The following is a 15,820-nucleotide window of genomic DNA, read 5'->3' as shown; positions in this document are numbered from 1 at the left end:
TACTGATAGAGGGTCCCCTTCTATGTTTCAGGTAACATCTTGTGATGCCACTTCCTGTGACTGTTTCTCAGGAGCAGTGACAATGACCTGGCTGTCTGACCACAGACATAAACACCCCCTAACTGGAACAGTGACCTTCCAGACCATGCACGGACACTGAAGATAGCAGTCAGAGTCATACACCACTGTCATTAATCGTTTTTACCTGTGTTGGAATCGGCTAAACTTTGAACATTGAGATATTAAATAAATGAGAGAAGAAGCCTTGAATAGAAAGAGTGGTAGAGAATGGGTTTTATGTCAGAAGTTAAGGGTTCTCTGTAGAAAGCCAGGCTTCGGAATGTGTTTGGAGGAGAGCAGAGTGACGTGTTGATATCGGGAAGCAAAATGGATATGTGGATTAGGTAAGGAGGGGTTGAGGTCAGTTCACCTTAAGGGAGTAATCAGGGTGTAGTATCTGGTTACCTTCTTCCTGTTGGGCATAAACTGCAAGGATTGGAGAGGAATGTTTTGCTGTCTGATTACAGCTGTACAGAACCTTTGGGAAGAATTAAACTTGGTTAAAGCTTCTCTAGTATCCGTGAGTGATTTACTCTGAAAAATAAGAACCTAACACCTGTCTGTAGGATGAGGAGGCAATATGGGAGTACTGGCAGTCAGTCATATGTTACTTGATTCTCAGAACACCTGCAGAGTATATGACAAACTGAGAAGAACTGTTATTTTCAGGCACACTCTTCCCCAAGAAGCAATTCTAAAAATCTAAGGGTCTTCAGCTGATGGGGTGCAGCTTTTGAACTTTGTTATTGGGGCATTTGTTATATTCTTCAAGATTCAATGGGTAGATATAATTAAGTCCAAAAATGGATGCAGAAATAGCAGATTGCCTTTTAACTCACACATTGTGGAGCCTGAGATCTATACTAGGATGAAAGGAATTTTAACCAAATTAGGTTTTATGGAAAAGTTGACGATGACAATATCCCTGTACAGTAAGAAAGCACTCATGCCATCTGGTGGATAAAAGTTTAAAGCACAATGCAAAGACATTGTAAAAGTACAGGCCATTAGAAGAAAATGGAATAATATACAAATGTTATTCTATCATCTGAATAAATCAACAATAAAACTCAATACAAAGCAGATACAAATGCTGTAGCGCAGTATGGTGCAATGATGATGCATCTTAAGGCAAAGAAAAAAGCTGTTACAGTGAAACACAATTAAACCATGCTTAAATACAATAAAATAAGTAAATAAAATAAGTAAGAACTCCTTAATGTACAAGTTGTTTTGGCATGTGTGTTTGTGCGTACAAAATCCATGTTCCGGGTTCCTTCTGCTCCTCTGGGTGCGTCCGTCCATTCCTCTGTCCCTTCAATCACTCCAACCTTCTATCCCCCCATCCCTCCATCTCTGACCCCCTCAAGGACCTGCAACATATCACTGCACAAAGTTGGTGTGGACATGCAGTCAAATAAACTCTTAAGAATTAAACAAAGAGACATACATTATACTTTGATAGAGCATTAGGCCTATATTAGTATCAATAGCATATGGCTATTAGTCTTACCTGGTGCTGTACCTGGCTTCACTTCAGAATAGACTGAATCTGCCTCAGGTGGGGTTGAGATTTCTGTAAGGAGTGAGGATAAAACATCCGAATAATATCAGTTATTCAGAATATTATGCAGCTAGTCAATATGGGGTCAGAGGTTATGATACAGGGAATATGGAAGGAGGGATGTCCAGTCTTACCTTTCTTCTTGGCTTTGGCCTTCTGTTTAAGGTCAACCTCAGCATAGGTCACATCAACAGGTCCAGTTGCTTCTGAAAATTGAAATTTCCAGTCACAAATTAAGGAATTAGATTATTCAGCATCTTTTTAGAAACTCCAAAAACGCACATTTAGATTTCACAGACTGCCAACCTGTAGAATGGGTCTTGCCTGTGGTCTTCCCTGTCTTGACCTCAGAATAGACTGGATTTTCCTTTGGATCAGCTGTCATTTCTGAGGAGGAAAGAATTTGTTTGTTTTATTCAAATTTGATGAGTAAAAAAAAAAAACACTGCTACATTTTGTATTCATTTGTGACAGTTGAGAATTACTTTTCTTGTCCAACTTTGAGTTGAATCTTGGCGTACATCACATCACTTGATCCAGCAGTAGCAGCACCTGAAATATACAGGTAGTACACTAATATCTCTACTTTCTGTTAGCATGCTAGTCATATTAAACATATGAAGAACTGCAACTCTATTCATTCTAAACTTAACAGTGTACAGTACCACTGTCATTACTTTCTGAGGGAGTGTCTGTATAGATGTTTGCGCCACCTGTTGGTCAAAGAAGAGAGAGAAAGATTAATAGGTTGGTTTTCCCTCAGCTTGCCTAGAGACAGATTACAGTAACATGTATGTAAAGTAAATAGTGAAAAGTCAGTACGTGAAGTTACAGAGAGGAGAGTGACAGTGTTCTGGGATGAGACTGACCATGCTGCAGATTATTATACCCAGCATCAGGAGCCTGGCCCTGGGTAGATCCTTGGTCCTGTTGGGGGTCCAGGTTGGTCCTCTGGGGCTGGTGGGGCCTACAGGGAGAGATACTCATGAAACAGATTATATTTTACTGTATGAAAAGGAAGGTAGTTGAAAGACAGGTGTACTCACCAGAATATTCTGTTGCAACAGGAATCTGTAATGAGAAATGCATACTATATCAAGTCGTTACTGTTTTAAACTTTTGTAATTAGACGTCTTTCTCCTAAACATGAAACAACGTTAAATGAGAATTTATAAAAGTCTCACCTTTGGCTTTTTTATATTGACACAGCAGTACCAGGAGAATGGCCAGTAGAACACCAGCAACAACCAGGCCCACAACCACTCCTACTAGGACTGATGTAGAGGGTCCAGGAGTTACACCTGGAGAGAGAACAGCAAATTTACTATCAGGTTCTGAGGTAGTTGTAGAAAATAAATAAAGTATTGGACAAAGTGAATATATATTTGACAACTGACTTGAGATCAGATGTCCAGCCTGAGCTTGCAACTCCAAACCAGCTACACACATTACTTATGACCACAGATATTACCCTCATGCATTGTGTCCCACCACCTGCCAACCCCTCTTTTTACACTACTGCTACTCTTCATCATATATGCATAGTCACTTTAACCATACCTACATGTACATACTACCTCAATAAGCCTGACTAACCGGTGTCTGTATATAGCCTTGCAACTCTTATTTTCAAATGTCTTTTTACTGTTGTTCTATTTCTTTACTTACCTTCACACACACACACACCTTTTTTTTTGCACTATTGGTTAGAGCCTGTAAGTAAGCATTTCACTGTAAGGTCTACTACACCTGTTGTATTCGGGGCGCACGTGACAAATAAACTTTGATTTGATATTATGAAAAGGTCATGTGATCATGACCATTTTCTCTAGCTCTCTGGTGATTCTCCTTCATTAGATTTACACGTATAGAAGCCTTCATTTGACTTGGACACTACAGGGATGGTCATCTCTCCTGTGGTCTCATTCCTGATGAGTACTCCATCTTTGTAGAAATCAACCTTGGGGATCGGGTTTGTTTGCTGATATCCATTTGTACAGTGTAGAGTCAGTCTCCCTCAGTTATGGGATAGGGAGGGCTCTGCAGGATCAGAGGGCCATCTGTGTAACATAACAATAAAACTGTAAATCTGGAGTACAGAATTGAACATCATTATCATACATTGTAATGTAAAAAAGGTTAATGAATGTTGTACAACAGACGTACCAGCCACTGATGTTGACAGCATTACTGTTCTCTCCTGATCCAGACTCACACCAGTACACTCCACTGTCCCCTGTGTATGTGGACCTGATGGTACATGTGGACCCTGCTATTGATCCACAGTTAGAGACACCTCTGACTCCACTGCATTCTCTCTGTATCTCTTCAGTCTCCATCCAGTAGAGTTCCTCTTCTCCTCACAGCTTAGTGAGAGAGACTGATGTGAAGTGTAGAGTTCTGTTAGGTCTTATTTTGAGAGACACTGAAGGTTGCGGATCTGAAACAAATTGTGACATATTCTAACGTATACTGTAGTTATATATACACACACACACACACGAGGGTGACTTAAATATTATTAAATGCAGTATCAATGCAGTTAGTTACCTCCTGACCATAAAAACTGAGGTTCACTGTAGAGTGTGTCATTGAGTGGGTCTCATCTCCCAGCTCTTCACACATATCCTCCTGTGTGACTAGGACCAGCTGGGATCAGAGTGTAGGAGTCGTCACTAGTCCCACTGCCAAATAGAGGCTCTACAGAGTAGGACCTGCCTGATAGGGAGAGTAACCCAGCTGTGTAGGGAACAGTTGGTACCAGAAGAACCTCCAGCCTGTAGATTACTCTTTAACCCAACAGCTCAGAGTCACTGAGTTTCCAGGGTTCAGCAACTGAGCAGAGACATTTCAGACAGCTTGGGGTTTATCTGTTATGAAGGAAATGACACAATCAAATGTTACGTCTTTAAAATGTTTACCCATTTTGTTATTATGGTATTGTACCTTAACCCAAAAATCTAACTATAGTTTTGTTCCATCATTGATCTCACTGTCTGCTATTTGACCTCATTCCTTCTGTCTTTCAATCCCATAAAAACAGACTTACCTAACACGGTCAATTGTATAGCATTTCTTGTCTGGGAGTGTTTTAAGCCATTTCTATTCTGAAGACCTTCACAGGTATATAGACCATTCTTTGCAGGACTGATTCTGTATTCAGGCTCTGTTTTGGAGAAGACCAACATCCCACTGTTATTAAAAATAATGCTCAATCTCTTCTCACCTCTGTCATATCTGAGAGCGACAGTCTCTCCACTGAATGTCTGTGGCCAGCTGGGTTGGATGGTCAGAACAGGCACAAGTAAGTGGACAGACACAACACAGACAACTAACTGAATGAACATTTGCACAATTTTCACACACCTTAATGTAAAATAATGTGGATCAGTATTTATCACAAAATGAACATATCAAAAGTTGTCATTTCTGAACTTCAGACTGCATACTGTATCTGTCTGATTTACCAAGATCTATCAGAATACTGACATATACAGTGATGTCCACACACACACTGTAATGCTTTTCACAGGAGAAGTATCGAAGTCAGGCGCAGGACACAGGGATGAGTGCAAACAAAACATTTTACTCAAAAATAATAATCCAACTTCTCCCGCAGCAATAAAACATGGCTGGGAGAAAATCCTCCAACAACTACAAAACAGGTAACAATCACAGACAAGACAAACATGAAAGCCAGAGGGTTAAATAGTGAACATAATCAGGGAATATGAAACAGGTGTGTATAATAAAGACAAAACCAAACGAACAGGGAAACATAGATCGGTGGTAACTAGTAAGCCGGCGACATCGATCGCCGAACGCCGCCCGAACAAGGAGAGGGGCCGACTTCGGCGGAAGTCGTCACACACACACACACCACACACCACACACACACACACACAACAATAGTAATTTACAACATTAACAATGTCTGAAAAATGTGCTTTTATTTCAAAAACAAGGACATTTCTAAGTAACCCCAACACTTTTGAATGGTAGTGTTCATCAGAGGCAGCTGTGTGGAATGTTTTACCACTGACCAGAGATGGGGGGAGTTTGAAAGTTGTAACTGGGGAACTGGATTTCCAGATTAAAGTGTAGAGTTTCATTTTGCTTCACATCATTACATGTTGAATACATTAATCCATTTTTAAGCTATTTACCTCTAAACATATCTAAGTGTTCTGTTGTAGACTGTGAGACACCGTGTGAAGTAATAAGGTAAACATCTGGGGTTTCTTATCGCCCCCTTCAGGACAGGCCTGTAACTACTCTACGTTCTTGTGGATCACAATATAGAAACTAATATAGTCATTGGTCCATAGCAACAACATAACCCCTCAGTCTACTGTGTCTGCCCTCTTATTCCTTCCTCTCTCTATGGTCCCGTGTGGCTCAGTTAGTAGACCATGGTGTTTGCAACGCCAGGGTTGTGGGTTTGATTCCCATGGGGGACCAGTATGGACAAAAAATGTATGAAATGTGTACATTCACTACTGTAAGTCGCTCTGGATAAGAGTGTCTGCTAAATGACTAAAATGTAAATGTATCATTATCATATTAGTACAGACATGGACCACTTCTGTATGGATTCCAATCAGTAGAAGTCAAATCTGGATGTGGTTTACAGAAGACTGATAGCAATATTTTCAAAGGAATACAATGATGTAGGGAATCATCACTTTTTGTTTGACATATGAGATTTAATACAACATTTAAAATCCAAAATACAACACACCCTCCATTGTCTTACGTTGGTTTGCGTCACTCTTATGCGATCATCGTCGTGCGGAATCATTGCGCTATCTGACGTAAGACAACAAACACTCTCTTCATTCAAGTACCATAGTGGAATACTAATCTGGCTCCTATAATTACTGTAAAAATACAATTTTACAAAAAACATTGAGACATATAGAAGTGAAAATGATGTACAATGTATATAAAAAATAAGCGTTAATTGAATTAAAACAAACAATAAGTGTGGAAACTTAACAGTTAAAGTTGTATTAGCAGGTCGGCCAACCAAGTATAAACCCACCTTTAGTTTTATTTTAATTATGAAAATGTATATAAAAGGCTTGAAATTATGTAAAACACAAAATATAAAAAATGCAAATTCAGCTTGTAAACAAAACAGGCACTACACTACTGTTTAAACAACAAACTGAAGTCAAAGAGGGGTAAGTGTAATATTTCAAGAAAATGAACAACAATCAACAATAACAAAGACAAGCATACAAGCCCCCGAAAGCTGAAAACGGCAACTTGCTAAATCATAACATTTAGTATTTGTAAAATTCCATTCAGTGATATTTGACTCAGTAAACACTGTCATAAATCAATGTAAAGGCAATGGCAAAAATGTAAAAATCCACAAAAATGGTTGTTCAGTTTACAGTTCTTACTGTAATGATCACACGGATGATTCAGTCTGTTCAATAACATCATCAGATCGTAACTCGTATTGAAGAGATTTGGTTGTTGAACACAGGCCTATGGGAATATAACAGACGGAGAATAGCATTGGAGTTAAACTGATTCAACTGCTCTTTCAACTGCTCAGCACTAAAATGTAATCCATCAAAAGTAATTAAAAGGTTAGTTTGCCTTTTTTGAGGGGAGAACATTTCCATAGAACACATTTAACAAAAATAGCTGACCATGGTCACTTTTCTATTTACATTTGACATGAACCATTTGAGTGATATAAGAGCATGACATAAAGAAGGAGAATATCCAGCTGGATAAGTTGATTGTAGATACACACTGAAATAAAGAGGTCACCTCGAGCCCTGCAGCATTTCACCATCAGCACGATAGACACCAGTAGAAAGGGAGACACCACCAGCAGACTACACAGCAGCCTGGGCAGCAGAGAGATGGAGACAACAGAACCTGGAGGGACAAGCATAACACATGTTTAACCATCCACACACACACACACACACACACACACACACACACACACACACACACACACACAGAGCTCTTCTCACCTCTCACTGTCACCCAGCTCTCTGGTGATTCTCCTTCATTAGATTTACACTTATAGAAGCCTTCATCTGACTTGGACACTACAGGGATGGTCATCTCTCCTGTGGTCTCATTGCTGATGAGAACTCCATCTTTGTAGAAATCAACCTTGGGGATCGGGTTTGTTTCCTGATATCTATTTGCACAGCTCAGAGTCACTGAGTCTCCCTCAGTTATGGGATAGGGAGGGCTCTCCAGGATCAAAGAGCCAACTGTGTAACATAATATATAAATAATACTGTAAATCTGGAGTTATCACTAACATGAGCTTGTATTTTATTAGATGCAAACATTCAATTACAGAATTGAACATCATTATCAAACATTGAACTGTAAAAAAAGGTTAATGAATGTTGTACAACAGACGTACCATCCACTGTGATGTTGACAGCATTACTGTACTCTCCTGATCCAGACTCACACCAGTACACTCCACTGTCCTTTTTACGCGTGAACCTGATGGTACATGTGGACCCTGCTCCTGATCCCCAGGTAGAGACACACTCTGATTCCACTGCTTTCTCTCTGTATCTCTTCAGTCTCCATCCAGTAGAGTTCCTCTTCTCCTCACAGCTTAGTGAGAGAGACTTTGATGTAAAGTGTTGAGTTCTGTTAGGTCTTGTTTTGAGAGACAGTGATGGTTGCGGATCTGAAACAAAGAGTGACGGAGTAAAACAAATATGTATATATACACATGAGGGTGACTTAAATATGATTAAATGCAGTTTCAATGCAGTTAGTTACCTCCTGACCAGAGAAACTGAGGTTCACTGTAGAGTGTGTCATAGACTGGGTCTCCTCTCCCAGCTCTACACACATATCCTCCTGTGTGACTAGGACCAGCAGAGATCAGAGTGTAGGAGTCTTCAGTAGTCCCACTGCCAGATAGAGGCTCTACAGAGTAGGACCTGTCCAATAGGGAGAGTAACCCAGCTGTGTAGGGAACAGTTCGGTACCAGAAGAACCTCCAACCTGTAGATGACTCTTTAACCCCACAGCTCAGAGTAACTGAGTCTCCAGGGTTCAGCCACTGAGGATAGACACTCAGGACAGCTTGGGGTCTATCTGTTATGAAGGAAGTGACACAAATCAAATGTTCAGTCTTTAAAATGTTTACCCATTTTGTTAATAGGGTATTGTACATTACCCCAAAATCTAACTATAGTTTTGATTCCATCATTCGATCCTCGTTTGTTAAGTCAAACGACACTGCTGGTCCTGCTCACATTGCCCTACCCTATGCTTTGACCTCTTTCTCCACTCTCTCTCCAGATGAAATCTTGCGACTTGTGACGGCCGGCCGCCCAACAACCTGCCCGCTTGACCCTATCCCCTCCTCTCTTCTCCAGACCATTTCCGGAGACCTTCTCCCCTACCTCACCTCGCTCATCAACTCATCCTTGACCGCTGGCTACATCCCTTCGGTCTTCAAGAGAGCGAGAGTTGCACCCCTTCTCAAAAAACCTACACTCGATCCCTCCGATGTCAACAACTACAGACCAGTATCCCTTCTTTCTTTTCTCTCCAAAACTCTTGAGCGTGCCGTCCTTGGCCAGCTCTCTTGCTATCTCTCTCAGAATGACCTTCTTGATTCAAATCAGTCAGGTTTCAAGACTTGCCGTTCAACTGAGACCGCTCTTCTCTGTGTCACGCAGGCTCTCCGCACTGCTAAAGCTAACTCTCTCTCCTCTGCTCTCATCCTTCTAGACCTATCTGCTGCCTTTGATACTGTGAACCATCAGATCCTCCTCTCCACCCTCTCCGAGTTGGGCATCTCCGGCGCGGCTCACTCTTGGATTGCGTCCTACCTGACAGGTCGCTCCTACCAGGTGGCGTGGCGAGAATCCGTCTCCGCACCATGTGCTCTCACCACTGGTGTCTCCCAGGGCTCTGTTCTAGGCCCTCTCCTATTCTCGCTATACACCAAGTCACTTGGCTCTGTCATATCCTCACATGGTCTCTCCTATCATTGCTACGCAGACTACACACAATTAATCTTCTCCTTTCCCCCTTCTGATAACCAGGTGGCGAATCGCATCTCTGCATGTCTGGCAGACATATAAGTGTGGATGACGGATCACCACCTCAAGCTGAACCTCGGCAAGACGGAGCTGCTCTTCCTACCGGGGAAGGACTGCCCGTTCCATGATCTCGCCATCACGGTTGACAACTCCATTGTGTCCTCCTCCCAGAGTGCTAAGAGCCTTGGCGTGACCCTGGACAACACCCTGTCGTTCTCCACTAACATCAAGGCGGTGACTCGATCCTGTAGGTTCATGCTCTGAAACCCCACCTCTTCAAGGAATACCTGGGATAGGATAAAGTAATCCTTCTAACCCCCCCCTTAAAAGATTTAGATGCACTATTGTAAAGTGGTTGTTCCACTGGATATTATAAGGTGAATGCACCAATTTGTAAGTCGCTCTGGATAAGAGCGTCTGCTAAATGACTTAAATGTAAATGTAATGCTCTACAACATTCGTAGAGTTCGACCCTGCCTTACACAGGAAGCGGTGCAGGTCCTAATCCAGGCACTTGTCATCTCCCGTCTGGATTACTGCAACTCGCTGCTGGCGGGGCTCCCTGCCTGTGCCATTAAGCCCTTACAACACATCCAGAACGCCGCAGCCCGTCTGGTGTTCAACCTTCCCAAGTTCTAGCACGTCACCCCGCTCCTCCACACACTCCACTGGCTTCCAGTTGAAGCTCGCATCTGCTACAAGACCATGGTGCTTGCCTACGGAGCTGTGAGGGAAACGGCACCTCCGTACCTTCAGGCTCTGATCAGTCCCTACACCCAAAGAAGGGCACTGCGTTCATCCACCTCTGGCCTGCTCGCCTCCCTACCTCTGCGGAAGCACAGTTCCCGCTCAGCCCAGTCAAAACTGTTCGCTGCTCTGACACTCCAATGGTGGAACAAGCTCCCTCACGACGCCAGGACAGCGGAGTCAATCACCAACTTCCGGAGACACCTGAAGCCCCACCTCTTTAAGGAATACCTGGGATAGGAAAAAGTAATCCTGCTACCCCCCCCCACAAAATATATAGATGTACTATTGTAAAGTGGTTCTTCCACTGGATATCATAAGGTGAATGCACCAATTTGTAAGTCGCTCTGGATAAGAGCATCTGCTAAATGACGTAAATGTAATGTAAATGATCTCACTGTCTGCTATTTGACCTCATCCCTTCTGTCTTTCTCTTTCAATCCCATAAAAACAGACTTACCTAACATGGTCAATTGTATAGCATTACTTGTCTGGGAGTGTTTTAAGCCATTTCTTTTCTGAAGACCTTCACAGGTATATAGACCATGCTTTGCAGGACTGATTCTGTACTCAGGCTCTGTTTTGGTGTAGACCGACTTCCCACTGTTATAAAAAACATACTCAATCTCTTCTCCCCCCTGTATGTCACAACTGAGAGTGACAGTCTCCCCACGGAATATCTGGGGCCAGTTGGGTTGGAGGGTCAGAACAGCCACAGGTCTCTCTGCACAGACACAACACAGAAATTACATATTATCACACACTTTAAAATGTAAAATAATGTTGATCAGCATTCAGCACAACATGACCATATCATAAGTTATCATTTCTGAACAAACAGTATGAACTGTCTGACTTACCAAGATCTATCAGAATACTGACATATACAGTGATGTCCACACGCACAAGCACAAGCACAAGCACACGCACACACACACACACACGCACACGCACACGCACACACACACACACACACACACACACACACACACACACACACACACACACACACACAGTCACACAGTCACACAGTCACACATACTCACCTTTCACAGTGATAGTGACAGGATCACTGATGATTGATGATATGGATCTGGACTGGATCTCTCCCTGACACCAGTAGAGACCCTGGTCAGACTCAGCAGCTCTACTGATGGTGAAGGTGGCTCCTGTTGTAGTGTGTCTGTCAGACAAGGTCACTACTTTCTTAGTGTTGTCTTTGTACCATGTATAGATCCAGCCACTGTCAGACCCCACTGAACACGTCAGAGTTACTGTCTCTCCTTTGTATGCAGGGTTTGGATTCATGGTCAGTGAAGTTTCAGGAAGAGCTAAGAAAACAGAGAGCAGAATATCAAAACATCTGGATACATGCTTGGTCATTTATAATAATTTAGCTGTTGCTGTTAAGTTTATTTTAAATAGGGGTATGCTGACTCCATTCAGTTAGAATTTACACTCTATACAGTATATTTAGATTTTCTAATTCGCTTACATTTCTGAAATTTCAGACAGTGATTGAAGGTTAATAGTGAGCTCACCTGTGACGCTAATGTGGAGAGATGAGCTGAGATATGAATTTTGGGGCTGTCTTGTCCTTGTCCCCTGACACTGGTACTGACCAGCCTGGTCAGAGAGAGAGATAGTGGTGTTTTTACTGGTCTGACTGGAAAGCCGTTCTTTATTTATTAACCAGCGGTACGTCCAGTCTCTGTGGTTTGATATGTCACACCACAGCTTGACTGTGTCTCCGGAATACAGTATCTCCTGGGTAGTGACCATCTTCACTGAGGCTGTAGGCAGAGCTGTGGAAACAGTTTGTCATCAATCAGTTAAAAGTATGATCTTAGTACCATACACCATATTTCTTCAATTATTACATGAAAGGAGAAATAATTAAAGTAAGAATCTCAACTGCAATAGTAGACAGACCTTTTTAAAACGACAAAATAGCGTCCTTAAAATGGGCCTAATGTCAAGTGGTTATGGACAAGTGGTTATGGACAAGGAGGCAGTGATGTGAATGAGAGATAAGATGACTTACCTGTCACTGTCAGTCTGACTGCATCACTCCACTTAGAATACATCCTATTATCAATATGTGTACCCAGACACCTGTAGACACCATTGTCTGAAATCTTAACCTCACTCATCTCATATTCATGCTTGCTACTGATTGAGTCTACATCATCCTTGCGCCATGTGTATTTCCAGTCAGTGACTTCTCCCCTCTGTATGTTACATCTGAAAGTGACAGATTCTCCCCTGAATATCTGGGAGGATTTGGGGTGTATGGTCAGAACAGCCTTTGCCTGTCCTGCAAAAAATAAAACCAGCATGAAACAATTACTTTACACATGTTATTTTGAGACACTCAAAACACAAAATATGTCTATCCAAAAGCAGCTTTAAAAATTACAAATAAAACATTTGATGAAGCATTAACAGATGAAGTCTTGATCAAGTGTACAAATATCTACCATCATCATCTTCAGAGTGTCCAGAGTAGATGTGTGTACTCAGCACTACAACAAAGAAAGTCACATTACTCCAATATTAGATAGAATTAAATAACAACATGTCATATTCATGTTACTGATTACCAAATCCATCCTGTACTTTATTTTAAAGGCGCCAGCTATGATTTCTAAACACATTTTTTATCATTAAATTAATCACAGGCATTTATTCTTGAAGAGTATAACTTTTAATTCCCTCAAAACTGTCTCATCCCATCATAAACCAAAAAATATGGTTATTTTATGACAATTATTGTAAACAATGTAGATGAATGAATTTCCTTAGCCCCTTCCCTCAGCCATATACCACAACAAGTGTCAGGGTGGCCATTTTGTTGTAGTTTGAATTACGGACCGCAGCGTTAAATGGCAGCTAACTTCCCATGTTCTGCACACAGAGAGTGTACAGAGACCAAAAACACCAAAACACCACTCATTAATCTCTTAACACAGTTTACTATAACTGTAGTGAAGGAATCCTCAACCGTTTACAATAATCACTTCTTGATACTACAACACATCCAACAAATATTGCATTTTATATTCATTGTCATTGACAGCACATTTTGCAACCACTGAGTTAGCACCACTCTTTAGTTCCTGAGTGATGACCTGGTTAAATGCCCACCACCACACTAACCAGGTCTGCATGGCATCGGCTATACAAGCTCAGGTTCTCAAAGTGATGCAACATCAATATAGAATGGTCACTTTCTACACCATATTTGCTGCAATTTCCTTTGAGTGACATTTACTAATATTTTCTCAATAAGTGCAAAAACACCAAAAACAAAGCTAAAGCATGAAACTGTCTTCATATCGATTAATGTCTTATTCCTTTTTCCCTTATATTCTTAGTAAATGAGGTAATTAGTGTTCATAAACAAACACACTAACTCAGTACTTACATAGTAGCAAACAGAGCAAGGTGTGCTCCATTCTGTCCCCACAGACAAGTGACTTTCTCTACAACTACAGTCCTTCTAACAAACCCCTCTTCTTCCTATATGATGACAGTCTGCTTAGATCACACCACATCATGCTTAGATCACACCTCTTCACCGTACACAGAAAAGTAGAGAAATATTCTAGAGAAATATAAAAATAGATCGATAGTGTAGGCCTTCCCTCAAACCTTTGCTCAGATGGTTCTGTTATGAGTAATACGTTTAGCTACTGTCTACATAGATATGTTTGTTATTGTGTTGTTTATGGTTGTATTTAAATGTGTCTGCATATGTGATGTGTATCAGGGCGATTGTTCATGTAATGTGTTGTGTGTGTCTTGTGTTTGTGTGTGTATATTGTTTGTGTTTGTCTATTGTTTATTATTTTCATAATGTTTTAATTTTTTTCACTTGCTTTTCTTTTTGTTAATAATTTTATGACTTATTTACTTATTTATTTTTATATCCATGATTTGTTTTACTTTTTGGGGGGTATTTTCTAAAAGCTGCGTTGTTGGATAAGGGCTTGTAAGTAAAGTGTAGAGTGTGGGACACATGTACAACATGTGTGAAGAAACCAACATGGGGAGAGAAAGGTTACAGGGGAAAGCAGTTACAGACTTCACCTTTAGTTGGTGTGCTATGGTAAACATCTGGGGCTTCTTATCGCCCCCTTCAGGGACAGGCCTGTAACTACTCCACATTCTTGTGGATCACAATATCGAAACTAATCAATCAATCAAATGTATTTATAAAGCCCTTTTTACATCAGCAGATGTCACAAAGTGCTATACAGAAACCCAGCCTAAAACACCAAACAGCAAGCAATGCAGATGTAGAAGCTCGATGGCTAGGAAAAACTCTAGAGAGGAACCAGTCTCTGAGGGGTGGCCAGTCCTCTTCTGGCTGTGCCGGGTGGAAATTATAAGAGTACATGGCCATTAAGGCCAGATTGTTCCCCATACTATTGTGGAGCACTTAATTCTGCCTGCTGCCGCAGATATGGCTGGGACAATGCTGGGGGAAAAGGCCCAAAAAACTTTACAGACAATGTCTTCATCGAACAATACTGTTTCATGACGCATCAGTGACATGGCAAGAGATGCTATGAAACAATTACTGCTTTGCATACAAGCCAGTGAATTCTATGCGTTACAGCTGGATGAGTCAACAAACGTGGCGGACCTGGCACAGCTCCTTTTAAGTCCATTACGTTTATGGGTGGTCAATTAAGGAAGACTTCCTCTTCTGGAAACCAGGACAACAGGAGAGGATATTTTTTAAGTAATGGACAGCTTTGTGACATCAAATGGACTTTGGTGGTCAAGACGTGTTGGTGTCTGTACTGATGGGGCAAAAGCCATGACAGGGAGACATAGTGGAGTGGTAACGCGCGTGCAAGCAGTTGCTCCCAACGCCACTTGTAACGCTTTTACAACATATGCGCTAGAATTGCGGTAGTTATCAATGGGCAAAGTATTGACACGTTTTTTTAATTGAGAGACAAGCTTAAAGTTTTCTTTACTGACCATCATTTTCACTTGTCTGACCGCTTGCATGATGACGAGTTTCTCACACGACTGTTCTATCTGGGTGATGTTTTTTCTCGCCTGAATGATCTGAATCTAGGATTACAGGGACTCTTCGCAAAAATGTTCAATGTGAGGGACAAAACTGAGCCGATGATTAAGAAGTTCATATTTATATCAAAAACCAGCTTTTTACATTAGCATGTGACTAGCATGTGACTAGCATTCCCACCGAACACTGCCGGTGAATTTACTAAATTACTCACGATAAACGTTCACAAAAAGCATAACAATTATTTTAAGAATTATAGATACAGAACTCCTCTATGCACTCGATATGTCCGATTTTAAAATAGCTTTTCGGTGAAAGCACATTTTGCAATATTCTCAGTAG

The 15,820-nt window shown here is 41.3% G+C and overlaps 1 protein-coding gene across 1 annotated transcript; it reads right to left on the bottom strand.

The window, feature by feature from the left end:
* Nucleotides 1-6,394: 6,394 nt before the first annotated feature.
* Nucleotides 6,395-14,601, bottom strand: LOC123723867 (Fc receptor-like protein 5). The gene is made up of 9 exons (XM_082977286.1): nucleotides 14,499-14,601; nucleotides 12,912-12,956; nucleotides 12,476-12,748; nucleotides 11,478-11,762; nucleotides 10,845-11,155; nucleotides 8,408-8,822; nucleotides 8,034-8,312; nucleotides 7,593-7,875; nucleotides 6,395-7,494 (listed from the first exon to the last, which is right to left on the bottom strand). The coding sequence occupies exons 1-9, from the start codon at nucleotides 14,599-14,601 to the stop codon at nucleotides 7,308-7,310; spliced, it is 2,181 nt and encodes a 726-aa protein (XP_082833412.1). The 3' UTR covers nucleotides 6,395-7,307.
* Between the last annotated feature and the right edge of the window lie 1,219 nt (nucleotides 14,602-15,820).

Source organism: Salmo salar, chromosome 07, assembly GCF_965601325.2.
Source record: "Salmo salar chromosome 07, fSalSal1, whole genome shotgun sequence".
In the NCBI taxonomy this organism is placed as follows: domain Eukaryota; kingdom Metazoa; phylum Chordata; class Actinopteri; order Salmoniformes; family Salmonidae; genus Salmo; species Salmo salar.
The sequence above is the reverse complement of the archived record's forward strand: the minus strand, read 5'-3'. Positions and strand labels throughout refer to the sequence as shown.

What these genes read in the sequence shown, in the direction of transcription:
- LOC123723867 (XM_082977286.1), bottom strand. Translation starts at nt 14,601, where the DNA reads ATGTGGAGTAGTTACAGGCCTGTCCCTGAAGGGGGCGATAAGAAGCCC. An exon ending in GTCTGTAACTGCTTTCCCCT is followed by an intron (nt 12,957 to 14,498) that starts GTAACCTTTCTC and finishes TCTTTGTTGTAG; the next exon opens with TGCTGAGTACACACATCTAC. An exon ending in GTGTGTGTGTGTGTGTGTGT is followed by an intron (nt 7,495 to 7,592) that starts GTGTGTGTGTGT and finishes TCTGCTGCCCAG; the next exon opens with GCTGCTGTGTAGTCTGCTGG.